The 22,339-nt window shown below is 46.1% G+C and overlaps 1 protein-coding gene across 1 annotated transcript in view; it reads right to left on the bottom strand.

Moving 5' to 3' along the window:
• Window positions 1-5,439: 5,439 nt before the first annotated feature.
• The window catches only part of LOC135820833 (uncharacterized), an 18,065-nt gene continuing 1,165 nt past the window's right edge, over window positions 5,440-22,339 (bottom strand). Inside the window, exons 3-5 of the mRNA XM_065333873.1 lie at window positions 17,938-17,949; window positions 11,897-11,927; window positions 5,440-7,202 (exon numbers count right to left, since the gene is read on the bottom strand). Of these exons, the coding sequence (XP_065189945.1) occupies window positions 6,973-7,202; window positions 11,897-11,927; window positions 17,938-17,949 (273 nt within the window). The 3' untranslated portion in view covers window positions 5,440-6,972. The remainder of the gene's footprint in view (window positions 7,203-11,896; window positions 11,928-17,937; window positions 17,950-22,339) is intronic.

The following is a 22,339-nucleotide window of genomic DNA, read 5'->3' as shown; positions in this document are numbered from 1 at the left end:
TCCAGTTTACAATGGAGGAGGAGAATAATGGAGAATTGCCGTTTCTTGATGTATTGATTAAGCATTCTTCCACAGAATTGCTCACCACAGTATATAGAAAGCCGACGTTCACAGGTCTTTACACCCGCTGGGACTCGTTTTGTGACACTAGAAACAAAATCAATTTGATCAGATCATTAACTTTCAGAGCTAAAAACATCTGCTCACCATCACTATTATCAGCTGAAATTGCTAAGCTAGAGGATATTCTGTGTTCTAACGGTTACCCACTCAAAGTACTCAAGCGAGTCATGACGAGCGTACTTGAACCTAGCCCAGATACAGCTTCTGCTCAACTTGAATCTGCAACGCGTATTATCACAAAATTGCCGTGGAAAGGGCAAAATTGCATTGCCTTCCGCAAAAAGATTAAAGCTGCAATTTTGAACTGCTATCCTACAGTATCCCCCATTGTAATTTATACAACCAGACCCGCATTCAGGTCTATCGCGAAGGATGTTTCACCAACTCTTGAAAACAGTAATTTTATTTATAAGTATGCGTGTCGCTGTGAGCGGACGTACGTTGGTGAGACATGTCAGCGATTCTCGGAAAGGATCAAGCAGCATATCCCAGACAAGCTGTACAAGAAGCCGCCTGACAAACGTGTGGCAACAAGTGATAGCGCCATCACAAAGCATTTGCAGGCGCAACCTGAATGCATCCCGCAGGAACGCAACAGCAGCTTCAGTGTGATCACACCAGCCCGGAACAGCGCGCACAGATTCACACTGGAGGCGCTGTACATTCGCAGTTTGAGGCCAGAGCTGTGTCGACAAAAGAAGCACATCAAGGTGCTACGGCTGTTCAAGCTGCAACCGGACTGACAACTTTATCACGTATTTGTTCTGGTACTGCATTCCCCTCATGTGTTGTTTCCCGCATTTTTCCACTGCTCCATACATTCTTATGGTAGTGTAGTGTGAACTTGAGGCGCGTAAGAATATTCTTGCTGATTCTCTACCCCCAGTATAAATTCTGGCTTCGTTTTCGTTCTTGCTCATTCCCATGTAACTACTGATGAAAATGGGTGAAAAGCTTTTAGTATTATGAAATTGACAACCTTGTTGTTGTGTGTATATATATATATATATATATATATTTACACACAACAACAAGGTTGTAAGTTTCATAACACTAAAAGCTTTACACCCATTTTCATCAGTAGGTACATGTACCTACTGATGAAAATGGGTGAAAAGCTTTTAGTGTTATGAAACTTACAACCTTGTTGTTGTGTGTATATAAATTTTGTTCGCCTACCTCTCTATTTAAATATTTTAAACGGCGACTGGACCACCGACTAATTCAGGACCTGAATTATGTTTTAAAGTGCAAAGGCCGGATCATCCGTGGTCGTGAGAATGCAGACTTTTTACGGAACTGCCTTACGTAAATTCTGGCTTCGTTTTCGTTCTTGCTCATTCCCATGTACCTACTGATGAAAATGGGTGAAAAGCTTTTAGTGTTATGAAACTTACAACCTTGTTGTTGTGTGTATATAAATTTTGTTCGCCTACCTCTCTATTTAAATATTTTAAACGGCGACTGGACCACCGACTAATTCAGGACCTGAATTATGTTTTAAAGTGCAAAGGCCGGATCATCCGTGGTCGTGAGAATGCAGACTTTTTACGGAACTGCCTTACGTAAATTCTGGCTTCGTTTTCGTTCTTGCTCATTCCCATGTACCTACTGATGAAAATGGGTGAAAAGCTTTTAGTGTTATGAAACTTACAACCTTGTTGTTGTGTGTATATAAATTTTGTTCGCCTACCTCTCTATTTAAATATTTTAAACGGCGACTGGACCACCGACTAATTCAGGACCTGAATTATGTTTTAAAGTGCAAAGGCCGGATCATCCGTGGTCGTGAGAATGCAGACTTTTTACGGAACTGCCTTACGTAAATTCTGGCTTCGTTTTCGTTCTTGCGCATTCCCATGTACCTACTGATGAAAATGGGTGAAAAGCTTTTAGTGTTATGAAACTTACAACCTTGTTGTTGTGTGTATATAAATTTTGTTCGCCTACCTCTCTATTTAAATATTTTAAACGGCGACTGGACCACCGACTAATTCAGGACCTGAATTATGTTTTAAAGTGCAAAGGCCGGATCATCCGTGGTCGTGAGAATGCAGACTTTTTACGGAACTGCCTTACGTAAATTCTGGCTTCGTTTTCGTTCTTGCTCATTCCCATGTACCTACTGATGAAAATGGGTGAAAAGCTTTTAGTGTTATGAAACTTACAACCTTGTTGTTGTGTGTATATAAATTTTGTTCGCCTACCTCTCTATTTAAATATTTTAAACGGCGACTGGACCACCGACTAATTCAGGACCTGAATTATGTTTTAAAGTGCAAAGGCCGGATCATCCGTGGTCGTGAGAATGCAGACTTTTTACGGAGCTGCCTTACGTAAATTCTGGCTTCGTTTTTGTTCTTGCTCATTCCCATGTACCTACTGATGAAAATGGGTGAAAAGCTTTTAGTGTTATGAAACTTACAACCTTGTTGTTGTGTGTATATAAATTTTATTCGCCTACCTCTCTATTTAAATATTTTAAACGGCGACTGGACCACCGACTAATTCAGGACCTGAATTATGTTTTAAAGTGCAAAGGCCGGATCATCCGTGGTCGTGAGAATGCAGACTTTTTACGGAACTGCCTTACGTAAATTCTGGCTTCGTTTTCGTTCTTGCTCATTCCCATGTACCTACTGATGAAAATGGGTGAAAAGCTTTTAGTGTTATGAAACTTACAACCTTGTTGTTGTGTGTATATAAATTTTGTTCGCCTACCTCTCTATTTAAATATTTTAAACGGCGACTGGACCACCGACTAATTCAGGACCTGAATTATGTTTTAAAGTGCAAAGGCCGGATCATCCGTGGTCGTGAGAATGCAGACTTTTTACGGAACTGCCTTACGTAAATTCTGGCTTCGTTTTCGTTCTTGCTCATTCCCATGTACCTACTGATGAAAATGGGTGAAAAGCTTTTAGTGTTATGAAACTTACAACCTTGTTGTTGTGTGTATATAAATTTTGTTCGCCTACCTCTCTATTTAAATATTTTAAACGGCGACTGGACCACCGACTAATTCAGGACCTGAATTATGTTTTAAAGTGCAAAGGCCGGATCATCCGTGGTCGTGAGAATGCAGACTTTTTACGGAACTGCCTTACGTAAATTCTGGCTTCGTTTTCGTTCTTGCTCATTCCCATGTACCTACTGATGAAAATGGGTGAAAAGCTTTTAGTGTTATGAAACTTACAACCTTGTTGTTGTGTGTATATAAATTTTGTTCGCCTACCTCTCTATTTAAATATATATATTTGTATACACACAACAACAAGGTTGTCAGTTTCATAACACTAAAAGCTTTTCACCCATTTTCATCAGTAGATACATGGGAATGAGCAAGAACGAAAACGAAGCCAGAATTTATACTATCTACTGATGAAAATGGGTGAAAAGCTTTTAGTGTTATGAAACTGACAACCTTGTTGTTGTGTGTATACAAATTTTGTTCGCCTACGTCTCTATTTAAATATATATACAGTTGTCTAAGGTCCCTAGGCTGCTTACAGTGCTCAATGTCCACTGGACAGAGCAAGTAATACAAATATTACACAGCAATGAATCAAAAACGTCTCATTCCGCTGTAACTCCGAGTTTCGTGTCAGAACACTTCATCAGACAGCATATGACCATATGCTGTCTGATGAAGTGTTCTGACACGAAACTCGGAGTTACAGCGGAATGAGACGTTTTTGATTCATTGCTGTGTAATATTTGTATATATATATATATGTAGTACTACAAGCGCTGAAGTAGAGAGCTTAGGCGGTCATCATTGCAGCAACATCATTCGTTTGTAGAGGCACTTTGCAACAACATTTGATAGATTTTCGGCGATTCTCAAGGGAACCATCCAAAATTGGCGAAAAGCTAAGCGATTTTTCCATGTCTCGTTTTCGGCGGATTATTCGGCCGGCCGATTTGGGGAAAGCCTAACCCTGACGTAGTAAACTACCCGTGCAGTTTTACTACTATTGCCTAGCATGTCAGGGTATAGAATATGTCTTATTGTCACAAAGTGTATAGCGTGTTGAACCATCGCTGGTTGGTACAGACACCGCATCTTGCTACAGTCAACTTTGCTAGTAACGACTGCGGATATAACGACAATTCGCGAATAGGGACAGGATTTCCATGCCCAGAGCAAAGTCCCATCTAACTGTTATACATTATAATGAAACTTCGGGTGTAAGGACACTTCGCAATTCGCGAATAACGACACTTTTCTAATGTCCCGCTGAGTGTCGTTATATGCAAATTTGACTGTACACTCCCTGTGAGGCCGTGTGGTTCAAATTACATGGACATGTGACTGGTCCATGCACTCCTAGCCCCCCCCCCCCTCCCTATCCTCATCATCTTTCGATCTCGTGATCTTTTGGCAGTTTTGTTCCTTCCTGTTCCCCGTCAACCCTATTCTGATTGAAATTGTTCTAACCGTGTGAGCTGCAGAAAAGGCGAGCCATATCTCTCTTATCCGGACCTGGAAATCACGGACACCTCGGTCTACCGAGCACCCTGTTAGTTGTCATGACTACTAATGCTGTATAAGTAGTTTTAAAAGTGCCAATTCCAAAACTGTTACTATGGGAACTACCTGCTACTGTCCTGGACATGGAAATCCGGTCGCACAACTAGCGGCCCCAAGGCGCAGGCCATGCAGCCGTGTGAAGCGGTACACACATCCATGTACATGTGTGCGCTGCAGCGCGCTGGTCGCATCGGATCAACATGATTGTGCACTGCATTCAACGTTCTGTACATGTACGCGCTGAGGGCGCCGGCCCCGGTCATTCGACTGGATTTCCATGTCCACGACAGTAGTATTGCCCTCCAACAGGTCATGCGAATCAGCTTACCGGAACACCGTTCAAATTACTTTGGCACAATTAAAGCTCGTGCAGGTAACGCCATTCCTCTCGAATTATACAATATAGGCCACGGGGTGGATTCGTGTCCAATGCGTTTGTAGAAAAATATACATGCACCCTGGTAGTCTGCCACGTTCTATTTCTCTGCATTTCCCCGGGGCCGGAAGGGCGTGACACTTGTAAAAAAAGTATTACCCTACCAACATGCCCCCCCCCCCCCCCCTACCCTGTATTCCAGGTCTGCTCAAGGACCGTACACACTACAACAGTTGTAGGTGTGGGATTCCAGACTGTCGCTATCGAGGCTTACATGCATATCATGCAGTAGCGCCAGTGTAATCCAATCTGACATGCATGCGCCCACTATGATGCCTGCCAAAGTCCCGCCAGCATAACCCATTCCTACATGCACGCACAGGCACTGCACATTCTGAGTCGTCTATTCCTGCGAGTTGCCATGCTGGTTGTACTGATGACAATGGTCACGTGACATGACAATGGTCACATGACATGACAATGGTCACATGACATGATAATGGTCACATGACATAACAAGTATCAACACCGGTAGGTTATCACCATCATCATCATGATCATCAAAAGTCCATAGCTCTAAGGCCGGCATACCCCGGCCGGGGGTGCCAAAGAACAAGACGTGTAAGCGGCACTATAGAAAACACAGCAGTAAAACATTCCAACGGCCGATGCAATGGACGGCATACACTGAGCACTATTCGAGCGCTATTCGAGCACTATTCGAGCGCTATCTGAGCACTATTTGAGCGAGTGAATATGATGCAGAGTAGCACACAGGCGAATGTAGAGTTCATTGAAAGACAACACACTTCTGACGTATTATGCTGGCAATGAACAGAGGCAACGACAGGCTGCTGTTCGTCCACATTCGACAAGTTTAATACGGCAAAGAGCATACTGTATCAACAAACAGCAGCAATGATAGACATGCAAGGCAAGCAGCATTTGAGAGATCATAAAAAATACCGAAAAAGAAGCCCCCGAGAGGCTACGCACCTGCCCGGTGGAGATGGTACAGCCATACATGTACAGTACAACACATTCGAAGCTGACGGAAACCATCCGCCGTGGACAGCCGCGTGACAGCTCATTCCTAGAAGAACAGAGCTTTATAAGAAGAATACAACGGTTGTCTGTAAGACTGAAACCATGACGGGTTCTAAAACATGCATAATAATAGGTACAGCTTGCATGTCACTCATGGAAGGATCCATGGTATTTGTCAATGAAATCCAGGCATAAGAGCCAACAAAATGCATCATGCATGAATTACAATATTTTTTTAAACGGAAATGGTTGTTCAGATGCCAGGGCAATGTTGCAGCATCATAGAAAGAAATGTATGGGGACACAATAAGAAAGCCATGTTGTCAGGATATACGTTAGGCAAAAAAACATACACAAACATTATTTTTGATCGACTGAGGCCCATCCAGTCTGCTGAGATCACATTTAAATTGTCCGAGGCAAGTTCAGTATGTTGAATATGCGCCTACACCAGTGTCTATGGTGCAGGGGAGCCCATCATAGGCGCGTTGCATGCATGACATACTGCATGCCATTACCAGCGCCAACGGGTGAAGGACATTGGAAATCTCGGAAGAAATGTCCCATCGTCATGGGCAGTCTTTTACAAGAGCTTCGCTCTCTCCGTGTGGCTCTGATTACTCAAGTCTGTGGCCATGATCAAGGATATTCTTTTTTTCACGTTTTCTGTTTTTCGTCAATCAAGGATATTCTCTTTCACGTTTTCTGTTTTTCTTGAATCAAGGATATTCTTTTTTTTCCCGTTTTCTGTTTTCTTCGATCAATTGTACCCGAGTATTACTTACAGTGATACTGGGGTCAAGCGTGTTCGTAGAGCGGAACACTAGTTCAAGGGACCTTCGGTATACTGTCATGGTGATGAGCACATTACAAACGTCAGCGTTTGTAATGCTCACAGTAGCTTCGCTTGCCGGCCCAGTGCAAGCGAAGCCGGAACGGGCACCGGCCGACCTATGCCGTCGAGGTTCGCTAAGTACATGGTCCACTCCTCGCTCTCCGCGAGCCAGTACCCACCCATCGCTGCACTGAAGCCACATAATGGATCTGTGTATCCAAACCCTCTTGCTTGGACTTGTGCTCGTTGAAAGCAATGGAGTTGAAGTAGGATGAGGTAATGGGGCACTGTAAGTTTGATGGGCATAACAAAGGTAGAGAATAACGCAATCTCATTACATTGAAAAAGTTGTGTTAATCAAAGTTTGAGGCAACAAAAGCGAACACAGCCAGAAAAGAGTACGAAAAGGTTCGTTCATCCAAAGATTACACTATAACTAAATTCCTGAAACGGATTGCACATCCCATGAGCATGGGTAACTGTTATAGGAGCATGGGCAGGAACATGGGCTGGAGCATGGGTCATGGGCAAGGAGAAGGGGCAGTCTTGAGTTTTCCTCTTTTTCATGTGTTTCAATCATTCCTTCTCACATCCTCGGAAGAATAGAAAAAAACTTCCTCTCTTGGGCAAATGTTTGCTCACTGGATCTCTGATAACTCTCTGACTAACTTGGATGTTCCTACATGGAGCTCACACCAGCAACTCGCACTTGACTGACTCATGGCTGCCATCCGGAGCACACTGGGAGCGTGTCGAACCTTCCACTAGCTAGGCAAACCCTCATGAAAGCACCACTCCCTGCTCAATAAACAGTGTTTCGGGGGAATTCAACCCTCATCAGTTGCGCTTGAGAAGGCTAGTGAAATTCCATCACATGACCGGCATGTTCACATTTGAGAAGCCCACTTTGAGCCTTCCATGGAAATTTGCAGGAACGCCGGGTGCTTTCTTCCAGTTTTCTGTGTGCTTTGCCTAGTGGTATTGGTCCGAGGAAGTTTCGACACTCCAGTCCTCCTATGTCCCAATTGAATTTCTGCACCTCCACCAAGTTGGGAGGAGTGCACCCTACTGGATAGGCATTTCTATGGAGGATTTCATTCGAAATGTCATCTTGTTCTCATGCTCAAAGATGCACGGACGACAACGGATTTCGCAGAACCTGTAGTCTTCAGGGCCCAGAATCCGATGGTAATGGTTCGAGAAGGTTGCGAACTTGCGATGCTTCTTTCATTTCTTACTCCTAGGGGTAAAACGAGTATATCGAATACTCGAACACTCGCTTGAAAATTTGAAAAGAGCGAGTACTCGTTTCGCGAAAGATACTCGAAACGTAGAGTTATCTCTCACCATCTGAGTGTAAGCTTGATACAATTTTAGGTGTTACTTCTCACTTTGTTAGATTCATTCGTCTACATAGGATTAGTTACTCGCATATTTCTCATCAGTACAACTGTGACATCGCCTCCTGAAGAGTGTTGTGCGATAACTAGTTTAGAATTTTGTTCATTGTTGTTGATCATGAGCTTCCTTTTCACGCGAAGGACAAAGAACGAGGAACAAATGCCATTTGTCCCTCTCTTTTTGTCCTTCGCCACCTTTGCATCCAGTTGCTTTCAAATAGATCCTTTGCACAATAACAGTCACGCGATCTGAGACGGGGCATCCTCTTCGATTCTTGTGCAGAGTATCAGTTGTTGAGCATTGTGGAACACTGTAGTTTTCCATTTTGGAGATGGAGGGGAGAGTGTCGAGTGGTTTGCCATCGATGGCTGTGGAACCCGTGGACGAACTTTCAAATGAAGAAAGGTCTGTGAAGGAACTGAACAGTTTTCTGCTGAATGAGGGCGCGTATCTGTCTGGAAAAAGAAGGAGTTGTTGGAGCAGTAAGTTTTCCGCATTCAGTGGATATTTCGGATTACTGTAGTTTGAAATCTATTTTTCTTTTCTCTACCTTCTCTCCCCTGTCGATGTAGAGAACACTTCTCTATGCAGAACCCTGATGCTCCTAGAATTAAGAAGGGCACCACTTCCTCGAGTGTACCGTCATCATTCCCAACATTTCATGCGTTCGATTGCATGGGTGATGAACCTCTGTTTCCCAGAGTGAGTGCCACGCCATGCTTGCTCATCTCCAACGCAGGGGCAAGTCGCCGCCGACAGTGAAGAGGGAGCTGATGCAGTGATGGAGTAGTACTAGTGAAGAAGCCCGTGGATAGTGTCCATGAGTTTTACCTTGGTGGCTATGTGCATAATATGAAAGTCTGTCATTATCGTGCACACAGCCACAGCTCGAACTCAGATGACTTTCTCCACACACCTGAGCGATGAGGCTGCGTCTCTCTGCACTTCAACATCAGCAGCTCGAGCAGCGCCAGCAAGCAGTCGATCTTCCTTGAATAGCGAAGACAGGGACGGGACATGCCTTTCTCTCAAGCTCCAGAGTCTCTAGGCAGGGCGTTCCGCGTCTTCGCAAAAGCGAGGATGAAAGTCGTCATCGACAAAGTGTTCCGAGCACAACACAGTGAATGATGTCGCAGCAAGCTGCAGCCCTCTTCTCGCCAGATAGCCGGGATTCAAGAGTGTGGAATGCCAGCATCACCAGGGAACGCATGGAAAGACAAGTGGGTTTCTTAGACTAGGGATGACGGTTGCTGCAAACAAGAACCCAACAGTGGTCCTTGAAAAGCATTTCGGAACTTCTTCCTTCACAACTAAAACAACTTCAAGTGAAAAAAGGCTGTGGAGTATATACATGAACATCGCGTCGGGACCGTGAAAACACAGGAAACTTGATTACGTCCTGCAGCAAACCATGCATGCTGCTTGCATGCTAAGTGTGCAGCGCGTGCGCAGCATGCCCTGTCTCGACCCCTCTCGCTTATTGTGCAAAGGGTCTATTCAATGAAGCATTTCATGAATGTCAGTTCAGCTCGTTCTATTCATCTCACTTCCTATTTTTCTTTTTCTTTTCTAAGTGTCTAGATCATGTAAGAAACAGACATTTTGCAATGTTTTAAGTGTTTACCCTTGCCTATACAGTAAAACCTGGTTTAAGCGACCGTCCCACGGTGCAGGCAACAGCGGTTGTTAAAGCCAGGTGGTCTTTAGAACCAGGTCCCATGCATTCGTGGCATACTGTATAAGCAGAAATTTTCGGTGGTGTAATATTTTCGGTATTCTCCAAAATCGGCGGTTCGTTGGAGGGAAATTTTCGGTAAAACCCGTTTTCCAGGTAAGCGTACTAGTACTACATGTATACAGTACCGGTTGTACCGAAATTTTCGGTGCGTTTTATTTTCAGTAAAAATTGCCGGCACCGAAGTTACCGAAAATAAAACACCACCGAAAATTTCTGCTTTTACAGTATCAGATCGTGTATATACATGTGCATGGCTGTACTTCCATGTACTCATATTGACAGGTGTGGAGCATAGAATACTGTCATGAAGGCAAAGCACACCTCACTCAAGTACATGTAGCACATTCTGCACTGTCAATTGTCCCTTTTGTTGACTGCATGGGTTTGCTTCAGAGAGCACTTCAAGCCTGTTGCAGTCAACCCTGCCAGCCAAGATGGCACTTTTGGCTAGTTTTAGTCGCTGTGTGCAGTTTCAATGTGGCACTTGGCACACTAAAAGTCGGTCGCTGGTCGCACAAGGTAGGTGGTCGCTGTATCCCGTCAGTTTCTGTGTAGAACTGTCCGCGCATGAAAAAAACGGTCGTTAAAACCAGGTGGTCGCTAAAACCAGAGGTCGCTTACACCAGGTTTTACTGTATTTGCTGCCAAAGCTGAATATAAAATAATAGAAGAAGAAAACACATGAGAACGAGTTATGAAGCAATTATCCACGACTGTAACAAGATAATAAGCAGTCAGAACGTGCGATAACAGGGCACAAAACTGACGGGCTACTGAGACTTTTTTTACAGAGTACAACAGAACCATCAGATGCTGCACAGCGCATATTGTGGCATATTGGATGGAAGTGGCGGCGGGGCAAACAAATTCAACCACCTAACACCTAGCTCTAACACATCTCCAGTATGCAAACCAACAGCCTTCCAAGTTGGAAGGTTCAACTTGAGGTTGGGTCGGACCAAAGAGGGGAAGGTAAGCGCAACAGTAAATGTGCACAAGCTGAGTCCCACGGCAAGAAAGAATGCCTTGCTACAGTCGTGGATAGTTGCTTCATATTTCGTTCCCATGTGTTTTCTTCTTCTATTTTACATTTAATACTGGCTCATTATCCGAGTTCAAAGCTGTAGAATGGTAAGATATCCAGAAAAAAACACCTCCGAAGTACTTGGGCCGTATCACGTCCTAACAGCTGAAACTAATTTTGGAAAGGTCTCACTCGTTGCAGTTGCCAGTACGATACAAGCCAGATATTGATTGATAGAAGAAGGATAGATTTACGATCACTGTGAAAAAGGGTCATACTGTAGCTCAGTTGGCTAGAGCATTGCTCGCGAGTAGCAAGGTCCCTGGTTTGAGTCCCGGTAGTGCGACCGATGATTTTCTTTCTTTCTTCCGTATCTGGCTTGCAAGTGTTGAGTTTCGGAGAGAAAAGAGCAGTACGAGGCATGTGACCTCTGATTTCATAATACTGTATAGCAGGAAATTTTCGGACAAAGCCGAATTTCGACCTTTCGTACGGATTTTATTTTCGCACAGTGCTGCATGCTAAATGTAAGTGTTCGCAAGCAGTACGCATGTATACTATTGTACAGTGTACATAATTTCACATGAACAGATTTTAGTACAGAAGAGGCCATGTACGAAATTGTACGAAAATAAATTCGTTCCGAAATTTTCCTGCTATACAGTACTTTGAAATTCTCTGTGAAGCCCAAATTTGAAATTGCAATGTCTCACTCATCCATGAAATTTAGCACCTGCTGCCTTCCCGTACCCCACACATGTAGTTGGAAACAGGCACCAAGGAGTCTCTGAACGATTTTAAAGAAATACTTAACTTACCAATAAGGTCAAATTTGTCCAAGTGTTCATGCTGCACATGTTCACAACACCATATAAATGATATCAAATGATTATTAGCAAAAATGGAGGAGAAAACTGTATTATCATCAACCCTCATTGCGCTTAGCTCATGTCGCTTCCACGTGGGACCTGAGCTCGGCGCTCTGCCGTGCGGCATTGCACAAGGGGGTTGCCCTCTGGCCAGCGGCGTATTCGGCAGCCCTGTGTGCTGCCTATGGGATCCCAGTTACGACAAGCATTCAAGGCAGCAGGGTCAGCTCCAGGCTGATCGGGAACGCGGCAGCCTGGCGAGCGACCTGCAAGGTCACATTTGCATTTGGATCACGGAAGCGACACAGACGCTTGGGCCGCAACCCGTGTCACATCAGGGAAGCCGCCGGAGCCTAGGCAGCCTGCAGGCGTAACGTATACAGGATTGCATAGGCGTAGCAGCAAATGCATGCTGGAAGCTCAGCATCATCTGGAAGACCTCATGGTCCAGTGGTCTTACACAACCGGCACTTCTTACTGTTGTAGCTTGCAGAACGCCAGGTTTTTTTCTAGGGCTGAAACGATCATTCATTAACTCCTAACGATCAACCAATATCATTAACGATCGATATATCGGTTTTATCGATTCTTGTCGGCTCTACTCGTGTGCCTCGAACACCAGTTTACGAAGAAAGTCCAGGATGCTCATGCTACTTTAGAATTTTGTGGCACCGCACTGTTGACATCTGAAGACATCTGGCTGGTTTTATCAACATGAACTAGAGAATTTCATGTTGTTTCCAGAGCGAAGAATCTTGTTATCACGGTTTGGAAACTGTTCTCATCTACGACTTAAAAAAAGAAAGGAACCGAAAAGACAGTCTTCTCTCCCGATCTTTTTCAAAGCCACAAAACAATTTTTTGTGCTTGAAAGTACATGATAGCACTCGTATTTACTATCGGATGGAGTGCATGGGCTAGAACACTGTCACTGATACGCATGCATAAAAAAATCGTTAGCACTCGTTTGGAACACTGACGATTATCGATTGCAATCTTAACGATCGATATCCAAGTTATCGGTATAATTGTTTCAGCCCTATTTTTTCTTGTTTCGCCTCCCCTTTCCCTGCTCGGAGGCAGGGCTTCATGTAAAAGCAGTCAATAGTAGTTTTAAAGGACTCAGCTGAGTCAAGCTGGACTCAGCGTGTCATGCTTGGCATAATACAAGAAGCACGCTATCTCCAAATGGTTGAGTGGTTATTGTGTGAGGGTACATGTGGACGCTCGTGGTCACGTGAGGGTTGGGGGGAGAGAGAGAGATTTTGGGCAGGCATTGAGTTCCGCAGTCTATCAGGCAGATGTTTCGATCACAAAGATCTAATTAGCAAAGTCCAGAAAATGAATGGCTGGAAGATGTAGACAATCGCTTATGAATATCCATAACATATCATTTGATCTGTGCTGAGCTGTGTGGAAGGTGTCACTGTACAATGCCACTTATTTTCATTTGCTGCCACAACTGATACAATCATGTTACACTTCCTCGACACTCTCCAGCCCCAATGCAGCATTTTCTTTCCACTTGCAAACACCTCCATCCCTGAACATGCTCCCAGCTGCATGACAAGAATAAAGTACTCCCAATATTTCGTCCAAGAATAGTATCAAGTGTGGAAATGCTCAAGTTGAGATGTATGTATGAGACAATCCAGTTCTCTCAGGCCATCCGCAATTCATCAACACCAGAAGCTGAAGACAGGAGCATGTCGGCAGGTCGGTGGAACACTCTTCCTCCAAACTGTCGTCAGGCACAATCTGCTGGTACTTTTGCTCACCTCACAAAGATTTACCTAGGGTTCCCTGTAACAAGGCCATGCCTGTTGGGACTCCCCTAGTCAAATAATAAATACTACTACTACTACTACTACTACTACTATGTCGATAATCAAAGAGCTACTCAAGACAAATGACAATCCACGAACCGAGATAAGGCCACCCTTTGTTAATTCATTGTTTAACGTCCTTTTTTTCGCGAAAAGGTACGCGGGAGGGCGGAAAAAAAAACAAAAGCCCATTCCAAAAACTGGAAACCCCAATCAAACATATTGACCAGTAAAGCATGTGATATATACAATATTTCTGGGTCTAACGGCACTTGCAGGCATAGAACAACAATCTTTGATGGTACATTGGAGCACATGCCTGATGAATCCAACAAAACAGGTACATAGCATGGAGTTAGCATGTCATGAATTCATTACATCTGGATTTTTACTAGGACACACACCGTACGATATTTAAAAACCAACAAAAAAAGAAAAAGAACACAAGACAAAGGCATGCCCGGGAGGCAAGATTATAAGTTTAAGGTCATGATCGGCACACTGTGAAACTACACAATCATGTATTACAACTTCGCATATTATTGGTACTACTACTTTCTTGTTTTTTTTTCCAGTCTGAGGCAAAAAGGTACGCGGGCGCGGACGTTAAACAACGAAAAAAGAAAGGGTGGCCTAAAGGCAGCATGGCAAACAGCCAAGGAGAAGTGACAATGGCAAGATCATCGCCCGGCTCAACGGCAACATTAGCATCACAGCAAGCGTAGACACAACCAGTTCAAGCCGGCTATCAAACTGCCCTTCATCAGCGACTCACTTGCCGCTCATGTCTCACGATGTGTTCGTAAGTTCAGTCTGCAAGGTCATGTTGTCCCTGGGTCTGGTCCTTCTTTGAAGGATCTGTTGCGGTCCAATTGTCTACTGGTGCACGTGTGTCCTCGTGAGAAGCAGCGAGCCGTAGTGAAGAGAGGAATGGGTCGGCCAATGGAGTGTTGTGCATGGGATACGAGTATGGCGAATAGCCAGTGTTTAGTCAAAGGTTTTGTCTGTTCTATGTTTTGCATGTTGTGCGAGGAATTGTATGTTGGTGAGACCGAGTGGCTGGCGAGTGACTGATTCGCTGAGCTCTACTGAGAGACAAGGACGATGGTAGGGAAGGCTCCCTGGGGTTTCCCTATCGTACCCAGCATCGAGAATTTTCGAAGTCTTCCAACGTTCTGCCCTTCCATCAGGCAAAGATTCTCAGCAGGGAGGGCTCGCTACCATCAAGGAAACTACCTGAAGCCATCGAGATGCGGAAACGCAAACCAGCAGTCAATTGCTATAATGGCTGGGGCATAATTGATGAAGACCTCACTGGATCGTTACTGGATACTGACAGGCATCGGCAGTTTTATCACCTGGCACATCACACACGCCCCCCCCCCCCCCACACACACACCAAAACTCCTCACCACACACAGGCACACACACACACACACACACACACACACACACACACACACACACACACACACACACACACACACACACATACACACACCTGTCCCTGTCCTGTAGCGCCACTACCACTAGGGTCACGTGGGCCCCGGAGGGGCAGCAGAGAGTGAGAAAGAGCACGCCACCCGATGGCGCTCCAGATGCGAGACTAGTCGGAACCGGCGAGAGCAGATACACATATGTGGGAACTTGTCCCCTTCTCTGGCCGTTGGTCGGTGGCAGTGCGTTGAACAGCGATGGCGGTTGCGTCCCTGGGTTGAACGGAAACAACGATTGCAGGTGCCACAGTGAGCATTGCAGCACCTCCGAGCGGTAGTGTCACCGGTGACAACAGCAGCTGGTTCGGTCGGTACTGGTCACGATGTAGAAGCGGAGCAACGATGCACAGCCAAGCCTCCTCGGCTCCGGAACCAACGATGACACCGAGGGCACTGACATGTACCTCTCTGCTCCGAAACCGGCTTCTGCCGTTCAGCCGTGCACTTGTGCCTAGCGAGGTCACCCTGACGTGCGAAGTGCCGGGCGCATGTGAAACAAGTCACCGGTGCCGGTACGAGGGGATCTGGGGCGTCCGAGGTGTAAGCCAACCTCCAGTCTGCGCGAGAGTCACAGGCCACTCTGTACCAGTCCGCTTCAAGGTCTCGTGAGCGGTGGTCCTTTACAGCGCAGTCTTTCCACCGCCGACGTGGGCCGTGTGCCAGGCGACAAGATGGCAGGGTGCCGAACAGCAACTGTTTGGACAATTGCACATCGTTCATGCGGGCGACATGGCCTAGCCACTCGAGGCGCCGATGCTGAACCTTGGTGACGATGGTTTCAGAGTCACCCCACCACTCAAGCAGCTGGTTGTTTGATATGTGGTCATCCCAGCAACGATGGCGTGTGATACCCAATATCGACCGCACGTATCGCATGTGGAAAACAGACATGCGACGGAGGTTCTGCTTCAGCGGCGTCCAGCACTCGGACCCATACAGGAGCAGAGACAGGAGATAAGCATTAAACACACAGCGTTTAATTTGAAGATCTAAGTTCTTGTTCCTGCAAACAGATTGCTGCAGAGCACCACAAGCCCAGGACGCACTTGCCACTCGAGCGCTGATATCCTGCGAAGATCGGCCGCCACAGTGGATGATACACCCCAGGTACTTGAATTCCGGCACACACTCAATGTCCACACCGGCAAGCTGTATGGGCGCCTGGTCCGCAGCCGTGACGCCAGCTCCCGCAACCAAGAACTTGGTTTTGGTCGCGCTCACAGTGAGGCCAAACTCCGAAGCGGTCGAGTTGAACAGGTCCAAGGCAATCTCAGCACCAGCACGCGATGTTGCAAACAGGGAGGAATCGTTCGCGAACTGTGCCTCTAGGGCGGTCGCAGCGGTGTCAGCCCGGCGTGCCTTGCGATATAGTTGACCCTCACCATAGTGGTAGCTGAACTCGAAACCAACGCCAGCAATACCTCTGACCCTCTGTTGCCACTTGGTGACTACTGCCCACATGAAGATGTTGAAGAGGCCAGAGCCATAGTGCAGCCTTGCCGCAATCCGTTGGTGACGCTAAACGGATCCACGGCTGTGCCACTCACGCGCAATACTGCAGACCTCTCATGGTGGAAAGACCGGATGACTGCAAGCATGAGGGGAGGGACACCAGCACGGGAGAGCACCTGCCAGAGGCACTCACGGGGCACGGAGTCGTAGGCCTTCTTCAGATCAATGAAGACGAAGAAGCCCTTGGCTGTATGCTCGATGGTCTTCTCGAGCAGCTGACGTACGCTGAACACCATGTCCGTGCAGGATCTGCCTCGCCGAAAGCCGCATTGTGATTCCGGGAGGAAGCTGCTGGCCAGGCCCTGGAGTCTCGTCTGAATGAGACTCGCCAGGACCTTGCCGACAACATTGAGCAGCGCGACACACACACACACACACACACACATCGCACTTGCACATGTCATATACACACATCTCAACTTGAGCATTTCCACACTTGACACTATTCTAGGATGTGTCGTGATAATTTTCTCTTCTTTTCCTCAGTTGTCTTACCGTACAGTTCAAATAAGGACTGTTTTGGTTGCTTGACAATTCTAGAACATTCTTTTGCCTTTATATGTCATGCTTGCCTCTCCCCCCCCCCCCCCCCACCACACTCCTTATCATGGCCCTGATGTTGCCCAATGGGCGAAATATTGGCAGCACTGTATTCTTGTCCTGCAGCTGGGAGCCTGTGCGGGGTTGGAGTTAACAAACTGGTAACAACACAGAGGAAAGGAAAGTTATGAATCCTCTGTGTTGTTACCAGTTTGTTACTAGAAGTACAGTGGGACAATTTTGATCCTAGGCTAACAAACTTGATTGATTGGCATAACAGTGACATATTTTAGGGTAAATAAACTAGAGATGAGTCGGGCAGCATTTTCTCCGGGTATCGGGTTCGGGTAGTTCTCCACGGGTAGCACGGGTACCCGATCGGGTAATTTCTCCAAGGTAACACAACAATGCACCCCTTCCCTTACACACTGGGTAGACATGCGGAGTATTACATGAATTTGCACACGTGCACTGTACATAATGTCATCTGCGACTTCGGGTTTTCGGGTACTATTCTGTACCCGTCTACCCGAGGTCCTCCCTAGCACGAGCACCCGACTACCTGTGCAGTGTGTACACCACTAAAATAAACGGAACAGTTTTCAAAGTTACTTACGAGATACTCCAGCTGCAAAGAGGCCACCATCAAGCATAGAACAACATGTCCCGGTCACATAGCACACAAACACACACGCACGCACGCATGCATGCACACAAATACACACAACAGGAATAAGCAAAAGTGTTGAAAACCAGCAGCCTTAGTGATGTGACGTGACGACGTCCGTTTGTTTCACCGTGTCGTCACTTTATTTTCCATGTATATGAGGCAGCATTAGTGCGAAACTCAAATCAATTGTCTTCTTCATGCACATGGTTTAAATTCTAGCGCCGTGTGTATGCATGTCCGACCAGCACTGTCAGTTTTGTCACCACCTTTAGAACTTTTTGTCACCATTATCTTTTTTGTGTATGCTCTGAACTTGACAGCAGAAGATCAACACACACCCATATCACATCCCTTCCACTAACAGCCACTCATAATGACCAAGCAGAGCCAAAACGGATAACAAAGAAGCATGACCCATCTCTTGTAGTTACTTACCAAACGCATTTGTGCAGGGTATACTTTGGTCTTTGAAATTCACCGCAGCCCACAATTCAGCCGATGATCCCAGTCAAAGAACACAAACAAAAAGAAGAAGATGGAAGCCATTGGTAAGCCGCAAACCTTACAACACTGCAATCTACATGTATATGTAGATATTCATAGGTTGAGAGAAGGACACAAACGGGAAAAGTCTGAAGAAACAATTGACTGTCACCACCAAGACTTGAACCAGGGACCTTTACTTGAGGCCAGCGATGCTCTAACCACTGAGCTTGGTGTAGCGGTCATCTCAGCTCGAAACATGTAGATATGCTTGTGATATAGTTCTAGTCTTAGACAAAGAAATCGAACCCGTTGGCTGAAACCAGCGCCAAAGCCCTTACTGCCCTACAGTCCTCGTAGAGGTTATTGGACCGTGCATGATGTAATGGAAATGGAAACACTGTGTTACGTTTGATTAGTTTGGTTGGATTTCTTTGGCCACGACTGTACATACAGTGTTCTACTAAAGAAACCAAACACTAGCATTCACTAATAAACCCACCTTGGATACATGTGTGCATTACGCAATAAAAATCAACAAGGTGCCTATATCAGCACTTTTATCATGTAGATCTCTCACAGATCAAGAAAAACATAGGCAGACTGAAATAGTCGCAGACTAAGCAAATTCCACCCAGGCACTTACAGAACCAGATGAGTACACAATAGCATAGCATGAAACACACAGAGTGGTGATCGAATATTCGGTCTTCTGCGTAAGATCGGTAGCATGCATAAGATAACATGGAGCACCCACTATAGTTCTACGTCTGGGGAAGCAAAGAGAACAGCTCTGAAAGGTCCTGGCTCCAATATGGCACTTACCGGTTTCGCCATGTTCCTCTGCGTAGTCACCACATTCAACCATTGAACAAATGTCCACAGGAATATAGCACACACACACACACACACACACACACACACACACACACACACACACACACACACACACACACACACACACACACACACACACACGCACGTACGCACGCACGCACGCACACACGCACACACACACGCACACACACACACGCACACACACACACACACACACACACACACACACACACACACACACAAACACACACACACGCACGCACGCACGCACGCACACACACACACAAACACACACACACACACACACACACGCACACACACTTGTACGTGTTGCTCACTGCCAAAACTGGTCACGTGAGTCTCCCCGGGAGAGGGGAGAGAAACTCAAAAGGAATCTTGGAAAGATGACTCAATTGGCTATTGCATCGCCCAACGGCCGAAGCCCCTAAGGGGCCGTCCAAGGTTACAAATAGTATTTTCAAAACGAAAAGTTCTCGCTTGGAAGTGGGTGGGTTTGAAGAGTTTCTTTTTGAAAATAACAGTAAATTTACTATTGAATGCGGATGGAGAATGCTCAATTACTTCTGGGTGCCGAAAATTGACATCAATATTTTATTCGAATTCGTTTTACCTGCAGAAAAGATAGGTGGGTGGGTGGGTGCTGAAAAATACTAAAAATTTTCGTTTTGCAAAAACTATTGGTAACCCCGGACGGCCCTAAGTGGGTGAGGACAAGGTGCCGAAAAAGAAATTGACGGCATCAGGGTGTCCGTCCCGGATCCAACTGCAGTTACCCCTGCCCCTGGTGAAGGCAATGCTTGCTACGAGTGTGGACAGCTAAATCAGAGTGGATCTCACAAAAAAAAACACGCACACATACATGTTAGCTGCCCTGGCTAAACAGTCCCCAAGACACTCCCAGAGGATATGTTCCAAGTTATAGTTTCATGGCAGGAAGCCTTATTACAGAGTATTTTAGGATAAATACACCTGTTACACCCTCCCACGCACCACCGCACAGCACACGCAGCCGCGCACACACACACACACACACACACACACACACACACACACACACACACACACACAAACACACCACACAAAGGAATAAGCAAAAGCGTTCAAAGCTGCAAGTGCCTCGTCATTTCATAATAATTAAACGAAAAGACATGCTTCTTATCAACTTGACACAAGAAGACCAATACACACCCATATCATATCCCTTCCTCTGGCAGCTACTAATTGTGACCAAGCACGGAACAATTTTGAGATCTGTAAAATTCACCGCAGCCCACAATTTAGCCGATGATCCCAGTCATGGAACACAAAAAGAAGAAGATGAAAGTCATTGCTAAGCAACAAACCTTACACCACTACAATATGTATATACATGTAGGTATGCCTATGACATCGTCGTGGACAAAGAAATCAAACCCGTGAGCCGAAATCAGCGCCAAAGCCCTTACGGCCCCTATGGTCGTCAGAGAGGTTCTTGGACAGTGCATGATGTACAGTAAAACCTGTAACTAAAGACCACCGTGACTAGCGACCAGTCTGGTACTACAGACCACCCTGACTAGCGACCAGTCTGGTACTACAGACCACCCTGACTAGCGACCAGCCTGGTACTACAGACCACCCTGACTAGCGACCAGTCTGGTACTACAGACCACCCTGACTAGCGACCAGCCTGGCACTACAGACCACCCTGAGTAGCGACCAGCCTGGTACTACAGACCACCCTGACTAGCGACCAGCCTGGTACTACAGACCACCGTGACTAGCGACCAGTCTGGTACTACAGACCACCGTGACTAGCGACCAGTCTGGTACTACAGACCACCGTGACTAGCGACCAGTCTGGTACTACAGACCACCGTGACTAGCGACCAGCTGGTACTACAGACCACCGTGACTAGTGACCAGCCTGGTACTACAGACCACTGTGACTAGCGACCAGCCTGGTACTACAGACCACTGTGACTAGCGACCAGCCTGGTACTACAGACCACCCTGACTAGCGACCAGCCTGGTACTACAGACCACTTCGCCAGGCACGGACAGTCTTACATTCATATTATGGTTGTGCCGTGCAAACCTCTAACCAAGGACTACCTGCCACTAAAGACCGCTTTCTCTGGCCCCAAGCGGTGGTCGTTAGTCACAGGTTTTACTGTTATTGAAATGGATAGACAGTCAAACCTCGTCAGGACGAACACTGATAAGGCGAACTTTCCATTAATACAAACTAAGGCGTATCCTATGGTTGGCCAGGCATCAATTCAAGTCAAAATTATTCGTTTACGACGAACTTCTGTACAGCGAACTTTCGCGAAGACGAGCTATTTTCAAGTGTGATCTGAACAAAGTCAGTGTTGTCATATACATGTAGTACGAACTTTCTGTCCACAAGCGTGCGCGTGCGCTGGCTGCCTTTTTTCTTCTTTTTTTTCAATAGTCGAGGCCATATGGTACGTTCAGTGCAAATTGTTTTCAAGCGTAAATAAACTAGGATGAGTCGAGCAGCATTTTCTCCGGGTATCGGGTTCGGGTAGTTCTCCACGGGTAGCAGGGTCCTCGATCGGGTAATGTCTCCATGGTAACACAACAATGCACCCCTTCCTTACACACTGGGTAGACATGCGGAGTATTACATGAATTTGTACATGTGCACTGTACATAATGTCATCTGCGACTTCGGGTTTTCGGGTACTATTCTGTACCCGTCTACCCGAGGTCCTCCCGGGTAGCACGGGCACCCGACTACCTGTGCAGTGTGCACACCACTAAAATAAACGGAACAGTTATCAAAGTTACTTACGAGATACTCCAGCTGCAAAGAGGCCACCATCAAGTATAGAACAACATGTCCCGGTCACATAGCACACAAACACACACGCACGCACGCATGCATGCACACAAATACACACAACAGGAATAAGCAAAAGTGTTGAAAACCAGCAGCCTTAGTGACGTGACGTGACGACGTCCGTTTGTTTCACCGTGTCGTCACTTTATTTTCCATGTA

The sequence above is a fragment of the Sycon ciliatum genome, chromosome 7 (genome assembly GCF_964019385.1).
Source record: "Sycon ciliatum chromosome 7, ocSycCili1.1, whole genome shotgun sequence".
Classification (NCBI taxonomy): domain Eukaryota; kingdom Metazoa; phylum Porifera; class Calcarea; order Leucosolenida; family Sycettidae; genus Sycon; species Sycon ciliatum.
Note: the sequence above shows the minus strand (reverse complement) of the source record. Positions and strands in the feature narration are given on the sequence as shown.